Source organism: Oryctolagus cuniculus, chromosome 7 (genome assembly GCF_051225735.1).
Source record: "Oryctolagus cuniculus isolate XC-2025 breed Fujian yellow rabbit chromosome 7, ASM5122573v1, whole genome shotgun sequence".
NCBI classification, from domain to species: Eukaryota; Metazoa; Chordata; class Mammalia; order Lagomorpha; family Leporidae; genus Oryctolagus; species Oryctolagus cuniculus.
This window is the reverse complement of record NC_142873.1, coordinates 101,973,398-101,995,615: the sequence shown is the minus strand read 5'-3', so window position 1 is coordinate 101,995,615 and position 22,218 is coordinate 101,973,398. Positions and strand designations below refer to the sequence as shown.

General features: G+C 38.3%; 1 protein-coding gene across 6 annotated transcripts in view; it reads right to left on the bottom strand.

Moving 5' to 3' along the window:
• The window catches only part of PTGER3 (prostaglandin E receptor 3), a 189,284-nt gene that overhangs the window by 94,148 nt on the left and 72,918 nt on the right, over positions 1-22,218 (bottom strand). For 3 of the 6 annotated variants that reach the window (XR_016236693.1, XM_051856034.3, XM_008263984.5), the window contains exon 3: positions 9,775-9,865. Coding sequence is in view for 2 of the 3 variants with exons in the window: in XM_051856034.3 (XP_051711994.1) it covers positions 9,797-9,865 (69 nt within the window). In the remaining variant the exon portion in view is untranslated. 6 annotated transcript variants of the gene reach the window in all.

Sequence of the window (22,218 nt, the reverse complement as noted above, 5' to 3'; positions counted from 1 at the left end):
ACTGAGGATTCAAACCCAGCCCAACTCCAAAGCCTGAGATGTTTCTAGAGAGCATGCTAGTCTGCCTTTGAACAAATGCTGCAACAAGCTGGAAAACAGCATTTCAATTTTCAAATTTTTCCTTGGATTTCAAATATTATGTTTAAACTTCTATCAAGTAAAATAAAGTTGTCACTTTCTTCATTTTGTCTGCTAATGCCACAGAATCTCTGCCAACTTTGGACAGTTATTCAGAAATTGTGGTTAATTACCTATTGTAAGTAACATAAATATGGCGTGGGCCTTGAATTACTACTATTGCTCAGACTTTCAAAACTGATTGTTATTCATCTTCTTTCTGTCCTTTCTTTCACCAGCACGATTTGTTAAGCATCTGCTCTGTGCCACACAACATCACAGATCCACCAGAAAACATAGTCGCTACCTTGGATAGCAAAGAAGAAAGGCAAACAAATCAACACATTACAACAGAGAGAGATGTTTGGCCAAGAAAGAAAAATTGTGTAGCACTTGGAAAGAAACATGAAAGATAACTTAGGGTTCATCATGTAGCGTGGAAGAGAGAAGTAATAACCAGTGTGGAAGGAACAGCACGCACAGAGCATGGAGAGAAGGCAGCTGCCAGGCACTGCAGGAAAACAAAGTGGATCTGGAAGAGTAGATTTGAACCTTCACAAAGACCAGATTGGAGAAAGCTCTGAGGACTACATTAATTTGCTTTAACTTTGTCAAGATCATCACTGGAAATATTACATTTATTGGAGAAATAACAAACATTTTCATTTTATTAACAGAATATCACTCTGGCAGCAGGTATGGCAGGTTATCAGAGGGCCCAAGATTAGGAGCTGGACATCTGTTATTGATGTAATTGATTCAGATGGGACATGATTGAGACCTAGGTACAGACCATGGTGGAGAAGGTGGAGGGACAAAACTGAGAAATCCCTCTGGCATACCAGAACCCAAAAAATTATTAGATGCATAGAAAAGAGATTAACTCAATCTTAGTTTTTTCCCCTTTTATCTAAAGTCTTTATAAGAATATATTGCTACCTTTCTCCCATTTCCTACTTGTTTTCTTAGTATGATAATTACCTAATTTTGTTTCAATACCTATTTTTTATTAGTACCAGCAGCTGCAGTATCTCCGTACAACCATCACTAGAGCAATCAGCAAGTGTTTATGGGGCACACAGGAGTACTAAATCATGCTTTGTACAGTCTTGCAACAAGTTTATATCCCTCTCTGTTTTACTCTTGCAGTTTTATGAGTAATCTTTGTTTGGTTTTGTCCTGTGGGTTTAATGGTATCGTGATTTTTTAGTGTCTGTTTTCTTCTGCCCTGGCTGGCCATAGTATTTCAGTGTTTATTACTTCATTCTCATGTTTTTAATGTGCACCTGTGATTTTTTTTATTATCTTGCCAAAGTAATGTGTCATAAATAATTATTGTGCTAATTCCAAGGCATTTAAAGGGATTTAGCAGTTGAGTTATAGGCTAAGTCAATAAACAACTCAATAAAACTATAATCAGCGATCACCAACTTTCACTATGAAATCAACTAAAAACTAATTCATGTGCTAAGCCTCTGGTGCATTTATTTCTGAAACCATAACACTGCACTTTACTCAAAGAAGTAATAAAATATATATTTTCTACTTCCCTAATATGTGCAAATTTTATTCATTTTGATTGTACTGGCTACATGTCTTAAGCAGTACCTTAAATTGTCCATAGGTATAGAGTTAAAATTCACCACCTATGCCAAGGTAAGAAATGACATAGCTGGATAAAAGAAAATAATTTTATTTGCAGGTTTATAGTTAATCTCATTTTTTTCTAACAAAAATCATCTTACCCTTAAAAATATTTACAGTTGATTCTTCAAGAAATTTGAAAAAAGACTTCCCGTACTGCTCAAATATAAAGACTGACCAAAAATGACCAATATCAAAAAGGAAAAGTGGAGAATCAACAGTTAACTAAATGCCACCCTTACCTGCAATGTGACACCACCTGGTTTTGATTTCAACCCAGTCACTTAGACTATCTGTCAAGGTTTTATTGACCAATTATGTGTGCTTAGCACTGATTGTTCAGGCTCTGTAGATACAAACACTCATCATAACCATAGTAGCTTATAAAGTGGTTGAGTATTAAAAAAAAGACAAAAGCTTTTAAAATTTTATATTATACAAATTTTTATGTAAAAAAGCATTTCAGGTAATGAAAATAAAGCCTTAGAACATGAATGAAACTGACACTTTTATCTATAAGATGAGCCTAGATATATTTTGAATTCACAAAATATCCAGTAAAAGTATAGATAAATGGAAAATATAAGCAAATGTATTGTTGACAATACTTATATATTTAATAATCATAGTAACTAATAGTATAATAAGCAAGATATATTTCATACATATCCTAAAAATATATGTATAATGATAATTATCCCAACAACAGGTTTCTTTTACATTGAGATAATGCTCAAGTAATTGGGTTCCTGCACCCTTTTAGGAGACCTGGATCGAGTTCTCAGCTCACAGATCAAATACTGTTCCAGGCCTAGCTTATATGGGTTCCTTTTAACTTTTATGTCATTGTTTTTTGAGATTTTTCTTGTATATAATAAAAAAGCAGGCCGATTCTATCAGAATTTTCATGAATTTTTAGATCACTGTAAATAATTATGACATATTATATATGTTATAAATAAAATTATTTATATTATATGTCTTATAAGACATGAAAAATGCATATTACGAAAATAATTTGCGGCCGGTGCTGTGACTCAGTTGGCTAATCCTCCGCCTGCGGCACTGGCATACCAGGTTTTAGTCCCAGTTGGGGCGCCGGTTCTGTCCCGGTTGCTCCTCTTCCAGGCCAGCTCTCTGCTGTGGCCTGGGAGGGCAGTGGAGGATGGCCCAGGTCCTTGGGTCCTGCACCCGCATGGGAGACCAGGAGAAGCACCTGGCTCCTGGCTTCAGATCGGCGCGGCGTGCCGGCCGCAAAGTGCCAGCCGTAGCGGCCATTGGGGGTGAACCAACAGAAAAAGGAAAACCTTTCTCTCTGTCTCTCTCTCTCTCTCACTATCTAACTCTGCCTGTCAAAAAAAAAAAAAAAAAATTGCATCAAGGGGCCAGCGTTGTGGCACAGCAGGTTAATATCCTGGCCTGATGCGCCAGCATCTCATGTGTGTGCCGGTTTGAGACCTGGCGGCTCTACTTCTGATCCAGCTCTCTGCAATGGCCTGGAATAGCAGTGGAAGATGGCCCAAGTCCCTGGGCCCCTGAAGCTCCTGGCTTCATATTGGCTCAGCTCTGGCCATTACGGCCAATTGGGGAGTGAACCATCGGATGGAAGACCTCTCTCTCTCTCTCTCTCTCTCTCTGCTTCTCCTCTCTCTGTGTAACTCTTTCAAATAAATAAATAAATCTTTTTTAAAAAAAGAGAAAATATTATGCATCAAAATAAGTGTGTATTTTAATTCCATCTTCCATTAACTTTTTGAAGTATGCTTGTACACATGTACATAAAAAAAAGATAACTCTACTTTTCTGTCTTTCAGAGTTTGAATAAATACAGCTCTGACAGAAGCCCAGTCTTCTAACTCTAATACTCCTTGTTCTTAGTCAGCCCTGGCTCTATGATCTCAGCAATTTGGCACACCTTTTCACACTGCTCTGGTCCAACCTCTCTTGGGATGAGCATGGCTACTGTTCTTGTTCTTGTTTTCTTTCACAACAATTGTACTGGAGTTTGAATGGAAGCACTCGTGTTTTGATAGAATGGAGGTTAGGATAGGTAAGAGTTCATTTTTTCCACTGCAGAAGTAATAGGTCTAAAATTACACAGAATATATTATATAGATGAGTGTAGTCAGGACCCTGTCGATGTAGCCCACTTAAAAATATATTAATATAACTATTTTGCATATGGATTCCACAGAGTTTTACAGTAGTTACTATGATCATAATCATACCACTTCTCCACATGTAACACTCTTGGCAAAGTCCCCAGGGAATACTTTATGTTGAATTTAGTTCTGCTCTCACTATAATCTTGTTACATAATAATGAGAATCTCTGTTTCTAGGAGGTAATAAAGAAAATGAAGATGAAGGTACTTGTTAAAAAACACTGTTTGTTGTTGAATCATGACTCAGAATATTTGAATGTATACAACAAAATCTATATTTTTGATGAATTTAGTATGGAATAGATACATTTTTGTGGATTAAAAACAAAAGTATCATCTGTGTCTTCTGCTCAATTTTGATGGAATAAATCTGCTCCAAAAGATAGGTCTTTGTAATAAAAAAGTTTCAAAACAATTTATATCAGCATATACGTTCTCTACATCAGATTTCAAACTGGACAAAGATCACTCCTCTCTGCATGAATATATCTTTGCAAATATTCATTATTTTTCAATTTTTTCTAATCATTTTAGTAAAGAGATTTAATAACATCATTATATTAAATTTATTGTGATTATTGTGCTTGGATGTAGGCATTTTTAAATCAAGAAACTCTAACATAAAATTTCTAAAAATTCAAAATTGAAAAATAACATGTAAACAAAGGGCTCTTTGTATTTTTGCTGATTTTAAAAACATGAAGAAAAGGGTCCTGTCCACCACAAATTAAAGTTTTGTCAAGGGAAATGCACATATAAATTTTAAAGAATAATACCATAAAATATTAAAATTAGTACTGTGCAATTTCAGAAATGGAGATAGAGTTAGAAGAGAACAAAGATATTTAATTGTTCAAAGCCCAAGAATAGAATAAGATTTTGAACATGGGAGAGGAGGATAGATTTTACACAGGCAGAAGTAAGGATAATAAATTATAAACAAAAATAACATCCAAGGATTTGTAATTGATTCTGTCCATGGCATTTAAACCCACACAGTCGGGAAACCAATCTACAGCTGAAATTGAGACTTTAAATAATTGGAGCTAAGTTTGACAAAAGAATAAATCACAGTAAGATTCAATTTATATTCATGATCAGAATAACTCTATAGGTATGTATCAGTTTATAGATTAATTTATTGAAACTCAACATTGTCATGGTCACAGAGCTTATGAGTAGCAGAGCCAAATTTCAGTGAACTTTTAATTCCAAAACCAAGGTTTCTATTATTTCATGCTGTTTTATGAATAAAGTATCATTATAAAATCTTACATACCACTGTGCTAATGGAATAAAAGTGTATCTGAACTGGAAAACCCAAACTTGAATCTGAGTTATTAATTATGTTAGCCACATGACAGTATGAAAGCCCTTTGTAAACCACACTCTTTCATAACAATAAAAAAAAATAAGTGACAGCTGGATGACTACATGCATGAGTGACTCACAAATAGACATAATGGGATTGACATTGTTGTGACGGTGACCAATACTAAATGCTCAGTACAATTCATTGAATTTAAACTTGAATGAAGCTTTATGCTGGCTCAGACCATTTCATATATAGATTTGAAAGGAAGTATTTACAGTTTGCAGCTAATTAATAATTGGGCCAGCTTTTTAAGTTTTTTTAAACGTCTGGTTTAATCTAGTTGACAGAAATGACAATGGAGTCACAGCATGGGCTCCACAACAGCAGATACCATATTTAATCTTTTTCCAAAATGTCCACATAGGTGAGGTGACAACACGGCTTTCAGGACAGTGTGTGAGGTGGAGACATGTAGCAAACATGTGCTGATTCAAGTGAATCATGGGGGAGTAGGGAGGGGCAGGGAGAAGAGAGTAGGAGACTGAGCTTAAAAAGTAAATAAGGGCACACCGACTGAAAGATGTTAGATGGTGCAAAGTAGAGTTCAGAGTTCTTTATCTCAGTATAGACAAAACGCATCCTTTTATTTTTAAAAATAGTAACAAATCTTGAAGTTCAATAACCAAATCACTTATTAATTTTGCCTTTTTGTATGCTGAGAAGAAATTTCAAGAACTGTTGAACTGATAGTTTCAAAAATAAGTAAAAAAAAATGAAAAAAATGTGATGTCTTGCCTGAATTTTTTTATTGCTCTAACCAAGCAGTTTATCATCCAGCTTTCTCTGACACTTCAAGGACAACCTTAGCTGCACCATTTCTTTGACCTCAAAGGCGGAGAAGTAACAACTAAGCAGATTCCAAAGTTTAAAAAGTGATTCCTAATTACAACTGAAACTTAAGAACTTATTTTCAAGCTTATCTCAGAGGAACATAACATCTCTAAAACATTAATCACATAATCAGCATAAATATTCTTAGTGTCAGTACCCTCCTGCCTCCATTTGGCATACTTCCCTATCTCATTAAGTGCATGCCCTATTAATTGAATTCTTGCTCTCAATATGTTGAAATTTCACTATCAATAAACTTTCTGACTTTTCAAACCCAACTGTAAAAGCAAAGCTATCATAAAATATAAAAGATGTTCACATCAGTTAAGATAAAGATGTGAAGTTGGAGAAAACTCCTGGAACATGGATCTTTGTTTTTCTCACTTTTTCCACCAGTCATCATCTGTGATATTCTGCCTCACTTCTTATGTTCATTTTCAAAATCCCATCTAAGAAACCAATCTAATATTTAGAGGCATGGATTTTGCTAATAAACTTGGTCTCAGTGGTTATTAGTTACAAGATAAAGCATAAAAATCAGAAAAGTAAGATAAAATTCAAGAAAAAGATCATATAAAACATCCTCTTTCTCAGGTAAGAAGAAATACATAAACTCAGAGAAGCAGAAATTACAATTAAAAATCTAACTCCATTCTTTCATTATCTATCAGAATAGAGAGTAAAAGATGCAATAATAAGCATGGATGGGAAGAATTTTCTTTTAACTATGTATGGTAGGTGAGGAGTAAGATGCAAATATGACATATGCATGCTTTAGACGTTCAAAATATTCTTGTTTGAAGCAATTATGCATATTTTCGAAATAAAAACAATTATAGATAATCAAGTAATCAAAGAATTTTGTCATGAAAACAATGGTCAATTAGTACAGGATTATAGCCTAAAATGCCAAAAGAGCAGTCACGGAATGAAATAGCCATAAAATGCAATGTTTCTCCTGTGAAGCCAATCAGGTATTATGTTTATCCTTTCAGATAATGCATAGTCCTGGTCAAACTGAAGTAAAACAGAAAATCTCATATACTGCTAATGAAATATTAAATCTCAATAATTCTTTTGGAAAGCAGACTATTTGCATTAGAGAATTTAAAAATTATGCATAAAAAAGGGATTCAAAAATTCACATGTAAATATGAAACAAAATCAAGAAATGTGTAGTGAAAAATATTTTTTAAAGCGCATAACAGAAGGACAGGTTTTTCCTGAGTAGTGAAGCTAAAATTTAGTATGCTGCCTTTCTGATTTTCATTACAAGCTTTCTATAGAGGGCATGATTTTTTAATAAGGGAAAATACAATAAAATTTAGTTATAAAATTAAAAATAGCATTAGCATGAGCTTACTAACAAAGAGATGGGAAAAATGTACCTCTCCCTCCGCGCAGGGGAATTTGTGTTTATAACAAAAAACTGCTATCTAGATACAGATGGAGAGATAAACAAGTATTCATGAATAAACACACCCACACACATGAAGATGTGGAAAATAGAATTAAAAGATAGATTTATTTTAGTATAAAAATTTTGAAATCTATGCAGTTTTTCATTGATATACATTTTTATACATTGTTGGAAGACTCTACATATACATAGAATCTTTAAAAAGTTCAATGAATATATGTATTGTGAAAAAACCATGCAGGTATTTCAAAATTTTGCACCAAAATGATCCTATCTTTTAATTCCATTTTCCTCAAAGTATTTTTTTTAACTGAAGAGGCAGAGGGTGGGGGTGGCAGCTCAAATTGGGAGGTAGAAACTCCCAGAGTCTGAATTTACAGGAATCTGGAGTCAGAAGCCAGAACTAAGAACCCAACCCAGGTACTCTGATGTGGGAACCAGGCAACTTAACTAATGTCTTAACTGCTAGGCCAAATACATACTCCACCAACAAACTTTTTGAAGCACCCATTTGTGTGGTATTTGTGATATGCAGATATTAGGGGAAATGTAGGACTGTAAAGGTTACTTAAGTAAAAATTTTATTTGCCTCATGATTTTTAAGCATTTTCCACAGAATTAACCAGCCTACTGTCATCTTGTAGGCATAGTTACACACTGAATCTATTTTGGAAAACATATTCAGATCTGCCCCTAAAATCAGAGGTGATTATTTCTTAGTTACGTCAGCCATGGGAATATACATGAGCAAAGACATGAAGCTGCTTTAATGTCTACAAACACAGTAATAACAACTTGTACTGAGTGGAGGAGTTACTGTACCAGACAATACCCAGAGAATAAAATAAAATGACTATGCTGACTTTCCATTAAGATGAAGAGTTCAGCATATTCAATAAATCAAATGGTTTGTCTTTGAAAAAAACAATTCAACCTTTGTAGATTTTTCTCAAAAAAACCATAAAAATAGATCAGCCCTTAAGGCATGTGGATCCGGCTGAAAAGCCCATGAGAGTTTTTCAGGCATGGAAAGCCAAGACACTGTGGGGGGGAAAAAAAAATTGACCTAAATGAAAGATCTCCGTGGGTGAGATCCCAGTGGAGAGAACGGGTCATCAAAGAAGGAGGTACCTTGCTCTGAAGGGAGGAGAGAACTTCCATTCTGACTATGACCTTCCTAAATATGATCAGAGTCGGTGAACTCAAAAGGCTTCCAGAGCCTTGGCAATTCATGACAAGAGCCTAGGGTGATTACTGATGCCATAAACAACAGTGTCAATTTGTTAAGTCAACAACAGCAGTCACTGTACACTTACTCCTCATGTAGGATCTCTGTCCTTAATGTGAAGTACATTGTGATTTAATGCTATAACTAGTACTCAAACAGTATTTTTCACTTTCTGTTTCTGTGTGGGTGCAAACTGTTGAAATCTTTACTTAATATATGCTAAACTGATCTTCTCTATATAAAGAGAATTGAAAATGAATCTTGATGTCAATGGAAGAGGAGAGGGAGCGGGAAAGGGGAGGGTTGCAGGTGGGAGGGAAGTTATGGGGGGGAAGCCATTGTACTCCATAAGCTGTACTTTGGAAATTTATATTCATTAAATAAAAGTTAAAAAAATAGCTTATATAGTGCATTAATGCCCAGCAACTTTTTATTTAATTAATCATATAGTTACTAACAGAAATATGGAAAAAAGGTGTTTGAGGAAGGAAACCAGTGTTCAACATTTAATATAGGCAACCATGCATCATGTTTGACATTTTTTCTATTTTCTAGAATAGTGTTGATTCATTGAAGTGCACATTCCATAAAAGACAGATGTTAAAAAGGGAGATCAAGAGTGTGCCAACCATATAGTGAACACAGTGAACATGGTATCTAATTAAAACAGGAGTCAATCAGCCTTAAAATTCTCCTAGAAATTGTTCTCATGAAAAATAAGTGATATGCCACTCTTTCAGGTCATGAGAGTTGATTAATCACAAGACCAGACTGGAGTCAGCCTCAGAAATTTCTTAGTTAGAGAACATCTAGAGTTTAAAAAACAATGGAAGCTCCTCCAAGGAATTTAGTACTCCTTAATCAGATATTTATGCTTAATTTGCTATTTAATTCTTGGAGATGCATAGCCTTTGTAGAATGAACTCAGAACAGAACAGAGAGATGGGGGAAGGTTAGGCTGCAAATGCAGGCAGCAGGCAGCTTCTAGATCTCACCTTTCCAAATGGTCAGTCCACATCAAGTTGAGGAACACTGATGGGTTAGGGAGGTGGAGCTGGATGCATAGTTGTTTGTGTGGTACCTGATCTGTGAACAGACAGAGGGTTTCAGTGGACAGAATTACTGATGATGACTCCTATTTGTCTAACACTTCCTTGAACACTTTCAAAGAAAAGCCAAACCAAACCCTGCACATCGACTGATGTTGGCTATGCTTGAGTAAATAAAGATGTTTAGATATTATCTTCTCAGTACCATCTCATTCCTACCTCCATACTATGAATCGCACTTTTTATTTCCTCTTACATTTCCACAGCTTAGGCCACCGTCAGTGAGTATTTGTGGCATAAATAAATGATGTTGTATAACTGGGCCTGAGGCCCATCCCTCAACAGCATTCTCCAAATGACCAAATGATAGCATTCATTCTGTGGATACAATCAAAAGTTCTGAGAAAAATACTTTAAGGTAGCTAAAAAAAAAAAATCATGTCTACGTTTCTCAGTACTTCTCCAAGAACAGGTAGACTGAAGTGAAATTCTTATGAGAAATGTTTGTAGCAAAAGCTGAAAGAAATGAGATTCAGTGTTTTCTTAGATATTTTTGTTTCCTAGAGTATTATTTTTCAAAAATTAAATTAAGATCATCTTAACCAGCATGCTCATCCTAAGTAATGTGCTGTTTGTCCAGACAGACCTGTCATTTTCCAGTTGTCAACTGTGTTGAACAAATGGGTGATTTCTATTTTCAGAAGCTAGTATTTGGAGGACCATAAAATGATGTATCTTCTTTGCAGCAAAAATTACACTGTGGTCAGTATCTATTTCAGATCCAGCAAGAAAAGTTTAGTGGCACCTTTCATAGAATACTACAGCTTTGAAAGAGTGGTTAGACTTGAGTGAGGAACTAAAAAACTGTTTTTTCTATTTATTTGGTGAGACCTTCAGAGTCCCCTTTGTACTCCTATACGTGAAGACCTACCTTCCCTTTGTGAAAGAGCAATCTGCTGCGATACACTCCTGCCTTAGCTGCCCCCTAGGTTTGTATTCCTGCTATCATGTGTCCTTGTTCAAAGACACGCTTTAACTAAGTAAATGCACTTGGTCTTACATTATTTGTTGGCTACTGAAAGAAGTGGGATACTATATGCCAATCCAATGTCAAGTAGCAGGAAAAGAAAGAACTAAAGGAATGAGGCCCTACAAAATAATTTGTGAAAAGCATGAAGTTCTTGCCTGATGTGGTTCCTTATTGCACTATCTAAACTACTCTCCAGTGGGCCCTATTTTCCTTAAGGATATTTTCCACTGCTTTATTTAACCCATCATTGCTGCTTCTTTGTCAAATCTGACTCTACAACTTACTCTGCCCTTGAAACCTGTGGATCATTCATTTCAGTCAATTTTATTTCCTATGTATCTTTTATTTTACTCCTGCTTCTCTAGTGTTTATAACATATGAACCATATGAAATGTTCAGTCTTGTTAAATCAAAAGAATTTGAATGCTTTCACTCTAGTGAGCATAACACCAGACACTAAGAGTGAACCGTAAGGTAAACTATGGACTCTGAGTAATAAAGCTAGTGGAGTGATAATGGGAGAGTCACTCGTGTGTGTGTCCAAGTGATATGAGTGTAAAATATCAGTACCTTCTCTTCAATTCTGTGTTGAACTTCTATAAAAAATAATTTCTATTTAAAAATGGTTGTATTTGGAAATTATAAAAGATTTAACCAAGCAAAGCCTTCCAACTATTCTTTATGAATTGAGATCTTCTTTTAATATATGCTTCATATTGTTTCTAAGGAAAATCTCGGTGAATCACAAATATCTTTGAAAGTTTCCCATTGCTACAGAAAAAGTTTCAAAGTACTTAACACAACCCACTGAGTGATTCCTAGCTATATCTCCAGATATACCCTCCTGTGTCTAATCTTCATGCATACTTTGCTACAATCCCTACCTCCTTGCTCATTCAGAGACCTATCAATGTTCTTTTACACTTACTTATTTTGGAGCTGTTCCCTCTTTCTTGAATGCTTCTCTGCACTTCTATTTTCTTGAAAAGATATTATTACTTCTATTCTGTTACCACAGACTGTTATACATTATTCAAGGCATGAGAGAGGTCTTCAAAGGTTTATAGAAAATGCATATTATCAAAAAAACTGCATAAATTTTGAAACAGTTTTGCAAGAAAATAAACATTTTATTTCCATTTTCCCAAGAAATCTTTGAAGTACTCTCATATTTATTGTATCATACTGTACTTATTAGTCTATGTCAGTTTCTCACACTCTGGTTCATAGCTGGAATCCAATAAGTGTTGAATATTCTGTACTTTGGAAATTTATATTCATTAAATAAAAGTTAAAAAAAATAAAAAAAGAAAAAAAACAAATTGACACTCATGTTTAAAAAAAAATGATTGACTCCTCTCACTGGCTAACATCATGTGTCTAAATTTTAAACACTCAAGAAAATCTCTAGGTATAAACCCCTTTCTCAGGTATTATGGTAGACTAGTATTTTAAGTTTCTCTCAGCTGTATAAATGTGGAGTCACTATATGTCCCATATATCCCTTGAGACTATTCATGATTAAGATTCCTCAATCTGTATATCACTCTTCACTAGACAGAGATACTCAGTGAACGATTCTGAATAAACTAATAATAATTAAGGTCTCTCTTAGGTTTAGTACTTCCCCAGACTCTGCAACTAGAATTAGTATATAAACTACTTGTTAAGAATTTGTTCTCAGGAGCATTCAGTAAACAAGGGGGAAAGGAGGATGAAGAAGATGCCAAGAAGGGTTGAACTTTCAAGTGATTCCAACCTCAACCTGACATTTAGAGCAATTTTGGAGCATAAATAATACTTCAAAATCTGTCCCGCCTTGAGACTAGGAAACTGGGCTTTTTGACTCCTACATCCATCAGGCATTACTGCATTTAGGAAGAAATAAAACTAAGTCCTGCCACCTCAGCCCAGTGGTAGGCCTGTGAAGGCCAAGGTGTGGGCAGTCAGTTGAAACAAAAGGTTAGGATTGGGCACACAGAGCCGGCCTATGGGATCTGTAAGACTATAGGAAGCAGCCCACTGTGGGATGTGTTATTTAGCAAGCTCAGTTTAGCTGGTGGTGGAGGAGGCTGCTCGTGTGCGTGGATTGGGGAACCTGGGAAAGGATCCCTACTGAAAATAATCTCTCTCACACCCTGTTTATTCTTGGAATTCCCTTAGCTGCAGACAAAGATTTTAATCCATGTGGAGAAGGACTTTTTAAAAAGGGAGAAAAGGTAGAAAAGTTTATTTGAAACCTACTATGTATCAAATAATGCTAAGCACTTTTAAATTTAATTCCATTTAACATTTAACTCCTTTAATACCCTGACTTCCATCCACATCAAAGCATGGGTCTTTTCTGAGATTGTAGGAAGCGCAGATACTAATGGACATCTCTTAAGACACCTTAGCCCTTGCTGATATGAGGATTTTCATTTATGCTGCCCAAGGTCTTGTTGCCCAAAATAACTCTTCTCCCTCTTGTTTCAGCCAAGCTTGTGGCTGGCTGTGTTCTTCCCAAATTACTAAATATCTGTGATATCCAGTTCACCAGCAAAGCTAGTCCTCTCTCTGGATATGATAGCCCAAGGGTTACAGTGAAAGCTGTTGTGCTAGGCTATATTACAGACATATTTATAGGCTATTTACAGATATTTTAAAGAGAATTCTATTAAGATAGTGTGACTGCCTTTGTGTGGATGTGTGTGCATGGGAGAGGGCTGGACCTTCAATTTGAATTTGGCTGTTGGACCTAATTATTTTCCTGGGGTAATTTGTGGTGAAAGAATTGACACGTGGGCAGTCGCTCCACAGACACCTGAACACAGCCAGTTGTTTGGTCTGGATCATGGCCTGTTTGTGGGCCCTGTGGCTGCCTGTGGTTTGGTTGAGGATGCCTGATGCCTGGGCTGGCACAGCCACGCTGCCTCTTTAGGTTAAACACTGTGTTGTCTGGCTGCAGGACTCCTTCCAGAATGACCCTCCCACACCGCAGGACTGCAGCTACTTTTCACAGAGTCATGAGCAAGCTTCTGCTCTTCCAGTCTACCATTTGATCTTGAATGATTGAAGCTTATGGCAGTCTGTGTCTTTGCTCTGAGTTTTTCAATGCCAAATTCATAACATATGATAAAGGCTAGCTTGATTTCTGAGGACTATGGCGTACAGTGCTTGAGGATAGCCTGCTAGCACCTCTAATTACCTGTGTCCTGGTTACGGATCATCCTGCCTTCACAGCCTTCCTATGCATTCACTGTCACACATGCATATGCATCTCTTATCTGGGAAGCAAAATACACACAAATATTTTGTGCTTGACTGTTGGCCTCCAGCCCTTTCTGCAAGTGCAGAAGGGAGTGATTCTTCACCTCCCTTTACCCCGACTTCTCGATGTGATATGCCATTTGCTCCTACCTCCCCTTCCTTAAATTCCAGCAAAATTAGGAAATACTTTCCCTCTATCAGGCACTGTTCCAAATATATTAAAAACATCAACCCATTTAATTTCTTGCAATTAATTCCACTATCATCTCCACCTTACATGTGAGGACACTGAGGCATAGTAGGTCAAGTAACCTGCCTAGTAGCACCCACAGGTTAAGTGGCAGAATTTGGATTCAGACAGACAGTCTGGTCCCAGAACACAGGGGCTGAGCACATTCTACTGCCTCAGTTGCTCCAACCCCTTACAAGTGGATTTCATCCCTATGCTAATAAAACTAGTCTTTTAGAAACTTTTGGTAGTTCCTATCATCACTATTATTATATCACTTGGGCTAGATAGATCTTTACTGCATAATAAGCTCTAATACTTAGAAATTTGTCCCTCTTGTTTTATATAAGTATAAGGAAACTTCACTAATTTGAAGTGAACAAATCATTCTGATGAGGGCTGATAAATTTTATACTTTATGATATATAAAAAAATGGTTAGCAGATCAAATGAAAGAGTAATACATATTGGGTAATAGAGACAAAATTTGATTTACTCAAGGGAAAAAATATAATAATTTTAGAATGAGATGAAAATAGAGGTTTCCAGTATCAAGTGTATTTTTCCTTGTCTAGATAATGACATGAACAATGTACTTTTTGATTTCTGCCTTGATTTGTGCAATGTTTGGAGAAATAATTGAAATCATAAGAAAATTATATAAAATGGCATACAATCACATTCCAGAGTATAGCATGGTGATATTTGCTATCATCTACTTTGTTGGAATTTTGGAGCATATCCTGAGAGCTGATGAGTTCTGCTTAGGCACGAGGCCAGCTGCCATCAAGAGGGTGTTGATCCCTGTGGGAGTAAACAAAACTGCCCATTTTAGCGCTATGAGGAGCTTTGGAGACCATGTAATCCAATGCTCTCATTTACAGATGAAGATGTGAGGTCAAATCGTTTTCATAGATACAAAGCTAGTTTACAGCAGCACAGTTCTGTCTAGAATCCAACTTCCTTATTTCTGTTCTATCACTAGGCTCACTGATAGATGTGTAGATTTGATCCACTTATAAATGCCTCAGAGCATAAGTTATTCAGAAAATGATTGTTTCATGGAAAAAAAAAAAGATGTGGATGACCAACTAGAGTGAAAAATTTAAACATGTGACCTCATCAATCATGCTACTCAATGAGAACCACATGGGCAGAGATTTTGTGTGTGTGTGTGTGTGTGTGTTGATGCATCTCGGTAACTAGACTACAGCCTGCCACAATGCAGCTTAATATGATGTGGTGTTTGAACATTTTCCAATATTTTTATGTACAGTATTATTCCCATATCATTGGTGAGAAAAATTAAAGCACAGAAAATCAAATGACTTGCTCAAATCTAGACATAGGGACCAGTGCTTGGCTCAGAGTTAAGTTGTCACTTAGGAAGCCTGCATCCCATATTGGAGTCCCTGGTTTGACTCCTAGCTACTCTGCCTTTGAATCTGCTTTCTGCAGATGCACATCCTGGGAGGCAGTGGGTGATGACTCAGGTGCTGTGTCCATGTGACCAACATGGGAGACCCAGATTGAGTTCCTCACTCTTGGCTGAGAGAGAGAGAGAGAAAGAGAGAGAGAGACCTTCCATCCACTGATTTATTTCTTCAGTGCCCACAATAGCTAACAGGACTGGGCCAGGCTGAAGAAAGGAGTCTGAAACTCAATCCAGTATCCCACAAGAGTGGCAGGAATCAAAATATCTGAGCCAGGACCGGCACCATGGCTCATTTGGTTAATCCTCCACCTGTGGCGCCAGCATCCAATATGGGCGCCAGTTCTGTCCCGGTTGCTCCTCTTCTAGTGCAGCTCTCTGCTGTGGCCCAGGAGGGCAGTGGAGGATGGCCCAGGTCCTTGGGCCCTGCACCCACATGGAGGCCAGGAGGAAGCACCTGGCTCCTGGCTTCGGATGGGTGCGGGTGGGCCGTTGTGGCCATTTGGGGAGTGAACCAACGGAAGGAAGACCTTTCTCTCTGTCTCTCTCTCACTGTCTAAAACTCTACCTGTCAAATAAAAAAATAAAATGCTCTTCAAAAAAAAATCTGAGCCATCACCTGCTGCCTCTCAGCATATGCATTAGCAGGAAACTGAATCACAAGTATAAAAACTGGGATTCAGACCAAGCACTCCTACATGGGATGCAGGCACCACAAGAGGGATCTCAACTGCTGCATCAGATACAGCAGTTCCTTTCAAATCTTTCACAATTCTGGCCCACATTATACAAATGAAAAGCGAGTTTCCAATACTCTGAAAGTCTGACCAGTCTTTTGTGGGGTGTATGAAAAGGCAGGGACTTTGGAGTGTATATAATTCTCTGTAAGGAAGACCATAACAGCTTCTTCCATTGCCTGTGATAAATTCTTTTGATAACATGCTTCTGAAGAACCAGTTACTTACTTTTCCATTAGGAAGCAAGTTGTTTTGTTGCTTCTTCAACTGGCTGTTTTTCATTAGTAAGGCATGTATACTATGATATATTTCATGTCCACATCTCTCTTATAATCCCTATTCCAACTTGTGAGCCAATCCAAGTGATTCTTGTTTTGTTCTGTTTTATGTGCCTGAGAAATTATTTCTTTCCTAACATTGTGAATCTTTCATTTTTTCCTCCTTTATTACCCACCTACTCATCCACAACTCATCTCCTTTTAAAAAATGATCTTTTCCTGGGGCCGGCACTGTGGTGCAGTGGGTTAAAGCTTCTTGCTTTGGCCTGGTCCAGCTCTGCCCATTGCAGCCATTTGAGGATGGAAAATTGATCTCTCTCTCTCTCTCTCTCTCTAACTCTGCCTTTCAAGTAAATAAATAAATCTTTAGAGAAATACCCATAAGTTACATATTATATACAGATTCTATACATCCCAAGCATACCTAACAAGACAAAGTATGCAAAGTCAAGCCATAGGTTAGCCACCTACCTGTGACCTTGTCAGTCAAGGAACAATGAGCTTACAAGGCAGGCATTTCCTGACTTGAGAATATAAATTTGGAAATTTTGAAAAAATGAGGGCAATAGCATCAGAACCAGAGCCTCAGGGAGCAGAATATGAAGTTAAGTACTTATGCTGATAGTAGAAAGAAAGAAAGAAAGCACGAACATTGGTAATAAGAATAAAATTAAACAGGTAGAAAATGGCCAGGCATTGGCATGAAATTCCTTTTATTCCACTCATTTATTCTCAGGATCCCAACTGATCCTCTAACTCAAGCCTACATATTCCAGACGATAACAGTTTATTGCAATTAACCTCATGTTTGAGCTAATCTAAGAGGTGGTCTATTCTTATATCCTAAAGAATCAAAACAGCTAAACACTGCAGGCATCTTAGATGGTAAACAATGAATATCGAAGTGGGTCCAGGGCCTATGAAGAGGACTGTGCAAGGGAGGGATTTTGCAGCATGAATTCCATTAGCTTTGTTGTACCAGCCCAAGAGGAATTTTTACTCCCTGACATTATCTACAGGTTACATTTACAATAGTTTTTATAATCACACAAAACTGCCAGATGAATTATCTCAGCCTTACACTTCCTGCTTTCCTCCCAGGAGCTTGGGAGGCATTTCTGATATCTGACAGGTCTACATTTGAGTGGGAAACTCCACCAACTTATCCCTGTTCCTGGTCATTCAGCGTCTAGCACAAGGGACCTGATACTCTGAGCTAAGCCGTTCTTCACACAGCTGTTTTTAAAGAAACCCTGGTCATCACACATATATCCACTCATACACAAACATGCCCAGAGATAGACTTCTATTCATAAAGACAAAAATCTATGTCATGCACACAGGCTCCTATTTACCTCTCAACTTCATTCCTCATTGTCCTCCCTCTATCAGTAAAGAAATATAGTGTCCATTTGTGCATGTCTATGAAAGGGAATGGTTAATAAACATTCGAAATATTTATCTTTGGCTCTGGTCTTTTCACTCTGGTTTTTATTTCCCCTCTCCCCATTAACCCCTGCCTCATGTGAAGCCCACAGTAAGATTCTTCTGAAGAGATGGACTTGTTAGCATGATTGAATCACAAGTAAAATATTACATGGCAACACATAAATATGTAATATACACATTCTTATTTGTCAATTAAAATAAGATCATTAAAAGCTTGAATATAATGAAAATAAATAGGTAAGAAGTTTCATGAGAGTGGATCCTTGGGAAACGAGGAGAGGAGCTCACAGACAGGCTGGGGACAAAGCACCATGAGAGAACATCCACCCACTAAACCAGTCTGAAAGAGGCCGAAGGGACTTGGGGAACAATTTGCAGTCTTGAGTGACTCCTCCTGTGACAGCTACAACTGAAAGGATTCTCTGGAATCCCCAGAGGATTCAGGAGGGACTGACTCTCATAAAATCACCCAGAATGTGCCTGAGTTTGTTTATATTATCTTAAAGGAAAAGAACGCTCTACCGCCAGAACTGGGGATATTTGAAAACAATCAGGGTCACTTAATAAATATTATTTTCACTTGATTATAATTTTCATGGAGGCAGTGTTCATATCTTTCTTGCTTCTGCTCTATGCCCATATATCACAGTGCCTAGAACAGAGTGAACTCACTAATTATCTGGTAAATGAATTAATGATCTTTTCAACAGGACTCTAGCTCTTTGAAATCAGACTGAGTTATAAATATTCTATAACTCCAAAGAACCAAGTGTGATGCCTGACACAGACTGACAGAAGCTACCATTGCTGGCTGATTTAGAATGTATTTATACACAGAAGGGAGTTGTTGGTTTTTATTTTCTTTAAATTTGGTGATAAACATGCACATCTGGCCAAATTCACATTTTACCTTGTTTCTTACGTGTTCCCAGTTCTGTAAAGGTCAAGTATGTATGGGGCCGGTGCCGTAGCATAGCAGGTAAAGCCACCGCCTCCAGTGCCAGCATCCCATATGGGCACCAGTTCAAGTCCCAGCTGCTCCACTTTTTTTTTTTTTTTTTTTGACAGGCAGAGTGGACAGTGAGAGAGAGAGACAGAGAGAGAAAGGTCTTCCTTTGCCGTTGGTTCACCCTCCAATGGCCGCCGCTGCAGCCGGCGCACCGCGCTGATCCGATGGCAGGAGCCAGGATCCAAGTGCTTTTCCTGGTCTCCCATGGGGTGCAGGGCCCAAGCACCTGACCATCCTCCACTGCACTCCCTGGTCATAGCAGAGAGCTGGCCTGGAAGAGGGGCAACCGGGACAGAATCCGGCGCCCCGACCGGGACTAGAACCCGGTGTGCCGGCGCCGCAAGGTGGAGGATTAGCCTATTGAGCCACGGCACCGGCCCAGCTGCTCCACTTCTAATCCAGCTCTCTGTCATTGTCTGGGAAAGCAATAGAAGATGGCCCATGTCCCTGGGCCCCTACACCTGCTTGGGAGACCTGAAAGAAGCTCCTGGCTCCTGGCTCCTGGCTTCAGATCAGCCCAGCTCCGGCCATTGTGGCCAACTGAGGAGTGAACCAGCAGATGGAAGACCTCTCTCTCTCTCTGTTTCTCTCTTTCTCTCTCTCTCTCTCTCTCCCTCTCCCTCTGCCTCTCCTCCTCTCTCTGTGTAACTCTGACTTTCAAATAAATAAATCTTTTTTTTTAAAAAAAGGTCAATTATGCAAAAGGAAGAACATTTAACTGGTATCCACAATTGTCTGTAGATAACCCTTTCTTGTGCCATCTTTGCCCTTCTCTGATTCACTGACATTGGTGAGTTTGTTCTGTCACTGGAGCTTCCTGGCTCTTGGAACCAGGAGGAAGCAGCCAGATCCCTGGAAGTAGACTGTACCCTGAGGCTGTTATTGAAAGATGCCAGGACCCATGGATTTACTATGACAGAGAATCTGAATCTACCAGAGTATACAGTCACTGCATTGGGTTCTAGAAGTTTTCAGTATGAGATAGATGGTGTGGCTTGACTATTGTGGCTATCTTCTATATTGCTAATAGTTTTCAATAACATGATTAAAATAACAAAATTATTTTAATGCTTCAAAATTGCTCTACTAATAAAACAATAAGGGCAACCTAGAAACTCCATCCTAAATTCAATCAAAAAAGAGTTGTATTTATTTCTTTGTATTTTTTCAAAGACAGTTAAGAATGAAATTGCACAATTTAGAAACATTGGAAGGATATTTTGATGACACAACAAAAATATCCTTCAAATCATGGTATATTTTCTTGGATTGGTAACCATATTTTTTATCCCCTTTCTACCATCAGGGAAAACCCCTGATCATTTTAGCCCAAGTGAATGTCAACTTGAGCAGGAGAAAGCCTTTGCATGAAGGGCCCTGTATAGACAGGGCTACAGAGCAGACTCTTAGCTAAGCAGTTAGGACACCCCAGTCCCCTATCTGAGTCCCTGGTTCAATTTTTGGCTCCAGCTTCTAATTCCTGCTTCCGACCAATGCAGACCTGGAAGGCAGCAGTGATGGGTGAAGTTTTTGGATTCCTGCCACTTAAGTGGGAGACCTGGATTGCATTTGGGGTAAACCAAGGAATAGGAGTCTTTCTCTCTCTCTCTCTCTCTCTCAAATAAGCAAATAATATTTTTCAAAATTTTTAGTGTTAGCAAAAGGGACAATATAAGAGAAGAAGGGCAGATGATGTCCTTATTTATCTATAAAAAGTGCCTCATGGCCAGCATTGTGGGCCTGCCTGAGATATGGGCATTCCATATGGGTACCAGTTAGAGACCAAGCTGCTCCACTTCTGATTCAGCTCCCTGCTAATGCACCTGAGAAAGCAGTGGAAGATGGCCCAAGTACTTGGGCCCTGTACCCACATGGGAGACCCAGATGAAACCTCTGGCTGCTGGCTTTCACTTGGCCCAGACCTGGCCATTGCTGCCATTTGGGGAGTAAATCAGCAAATCAAAGATCTCTCTCTCTCTGTTTATCTGTCTCTCCCCCTTTCTCTGTAACTCTGCCTTTCAAATAAATAAATAAATCTTTTTTTAAAAAATGTGCTTCAGGCCAAACCCCAGAAGTGTGGGAGAGCAGAAGAACAGAACCCTAATAAACAGAGAGATCACTGGGTGCCCTGGCACACATGCCTGGACATGAGAGAGAGAGCCAGTGAGGGTTGTCTGAGTCCTCTCCAGCCTCAATGAACTCACCCTGGGGTTCACAGAGGAGATTGGAAAGCTGAGTGCCAGAGAGACAGGTTAGGACCAATGTGACGCACTGACAGAGCCCAAGCCAGTGTCTGGAGGTTGTGGCTGAACCTTCAGCACCATCTGTGTCCGAGACAGTAACAGGGCTGAATGAGCCAAGCAGCGTACAAGGCTCAACACATGCTGGGAAACAGTCTGCAGATTTCACCAGCCCTGAAACCCCAGGGGCTGCCAGCAGTCACCTACACCCAGGCAAGACAAAAATCAATACTGAGGAGGCCGGGAGGATCCACAGGGCAGGCCCGGCGTTTTAGGTGGACAAGCTACCCCTCCCCAGGCCCTTATCTTGAGAGTATGTGATCTTTCTCCTATACACAGATGCCATCAAGGCTAAGGACGGGGGAAAGCTTGAATGAAAGAATACTTGCCTCCAAGAAACCGAGTGAGCCCCATCTGAGAAAAAACAGTGTAAATACCTTCAACTGCAAATTAACTATCATCTGTCTTAGCACCTTAGCTGTGGATTCTATTATTTTCACCCTAGCCATTGTGCCAGGAGCACTAAACAAATATGGTGATCCTCATTGTAGATCTATAAAAATGAACCTTTTTACCGCCAGTTTGATTCATTATAAAAAATTACCAGGAAGGAAACTGAAACGGTGCGTATGGTGACCAATTGAAAAAGTTCATCCTAATTCCAAGCAAGTTAGAAGTATATGTATATCTAAAGACAAATTAAGTCTGATAAAAGATGTAAGTTATGCTCTGTGATA